The sequence below is a fragment of the Aplysia californica genome, unplaced genomic scaffold, assembly GCF_000002075.1.
Source record: "Aplysia californica isolate F4 #8 unplaced genomic scaffold, AplCal3.0 scaffold00789, whole genome shotgun sequence".
Lineage (NCBI taxonomy): Eukaryota > Metazoa > Mollusca > Gastropoda > Aplysiida > Aplysiidae > Aplysia > Aplysia californica.
In genome coordinates, this window is record NW_004798059.1 from 85949 (window position 1) to 87351 (window position 1403).

The window sequence follows — 1403 nt, forward strand, 5'->3', positions numbered from 1 at the left end:
CACACACACACGCGCGCACATACACACACACACGCACACACACACACACACACACGCGCGCACACACACACACACACAACAGACAACAATCAACACACTTACTTGTGGTTGTAGCACACAAGCCTAAACACAAGGGGCCTACACATATACACTATAAACGCTCACAACAAACGCGGGACTTACTTCTTCTCTCAAAGCTTCCTCGGGTCCCACGTAATACTTTTCCAGGATTGAATATGCGGCTTTTGAGTGAACGTGACTGTCCGCACTGCTCATAATCGACGTAACATCCTTCCCCGCATGCTTGACCAGTAGCTCTCGCCCTCCTGGGTGCCTCTCGGCGAACTCTGTGACGTCGTACACTTTTCCGTCTCGAATCAAACACAGCCGTTTTCTCAAACCGTTTCTACCCGAGTCTCCTTCCACGAAGCCCATGTTGAGAGCTTATAAATAAAATAAATAAATATAACAGCTACCCGTGTTTTCAGAACCAGTAACCAACAAAGTGTTTTGTTGCCAGGTGAAAAAGATATTATTTGATATCGCAAGAGGGAAATAGAGCTCACTCCGGTTGCAACGAGCACACGCAACAACAACGCGACATGTGAATCGGTCCGAGCCAACCCGGAGTCTAAAAATGCAGTGGGGGGAAACGTTGGAGTAAGGTCCTGATCTTGTGGTTCCCAGCACCGGTATGTGTATGTGTGGTACGCTACGTCCACACGCGACAGAATAGTGTGTGCGTGCGTATGTGTGTGTGTGCGTACAAATCGACCGCGCGATCTCTTCGACGTAAAGGCGACAGGCAGGTAAAATACGCAGGCTGTCGACCAATGAAAATCGATTCCCACACCTGACTGGGGAAACACTGGCTTATTTGCGTGCCGTTCATTGGCTGGTCTCTGTCAATGGAACAAGACTGGGTTTGTAAATATAGCCGTGTGTTATGAAAACACCGGCGGTCGCTGGAGAGAGAACATAGAGTGCTGGAACATAGTTCAAGAACTGGGGAGCCTGGCTTGGAAGGTGAAAAACCGAGACTACACAAACCTTGCTTTGAATGTTGATTAGTCAGGATAGCACAATCGTTACTCTGAATTCTGAATGGTTGCCACTGTCTCTGTTAATTACCTCGTTCAAGCCGTTGGCCTATTTCCTGGGTTGACCCAGCAAGCTTAATTAATAGAAATTCATTAGCAACTGCAGCATTGACAACAACGGGGTTTCAAGCTACAAACGTGTCTCGCCCACCAAGATTTTAAGAAAAATATGAAGATTTGATTCAGTGAGAGGACACATCACAAGTGAAGTGTACAAGCAAGCAAATTTTTGTTTAACAAATAATAAGGAAAACAACCCCCACCCCCAAAAAGATAAATAAAATAAAATTTAATTAAATTTTG

The 1403-nt window shown here is 45.8% G+C and overlaps 1 protein-coding gene across 1 annotated transcript in view; it reads right to left on the reverse strand.

Moving 5' to 3' along the window:
* LOC101859672 (fatty acid 2-hydroxylase) overlaps nucleotides 1-783 on the reverse strand; it is a gene marked incomplete in the record, with an annotated part of 67008 nt that extends 66225 nt beyond the window's left edge. The window contains 1 exon segment of the mRNA XM_005109556.3: nucleotides 184-783. Within this exon segment, the coding sequence (XP_005109613.2) occupies nucleotides 184-435 (252 nt within the window).
* Nucleotides 784-1403: the final 620 nt, after the last annotated feature.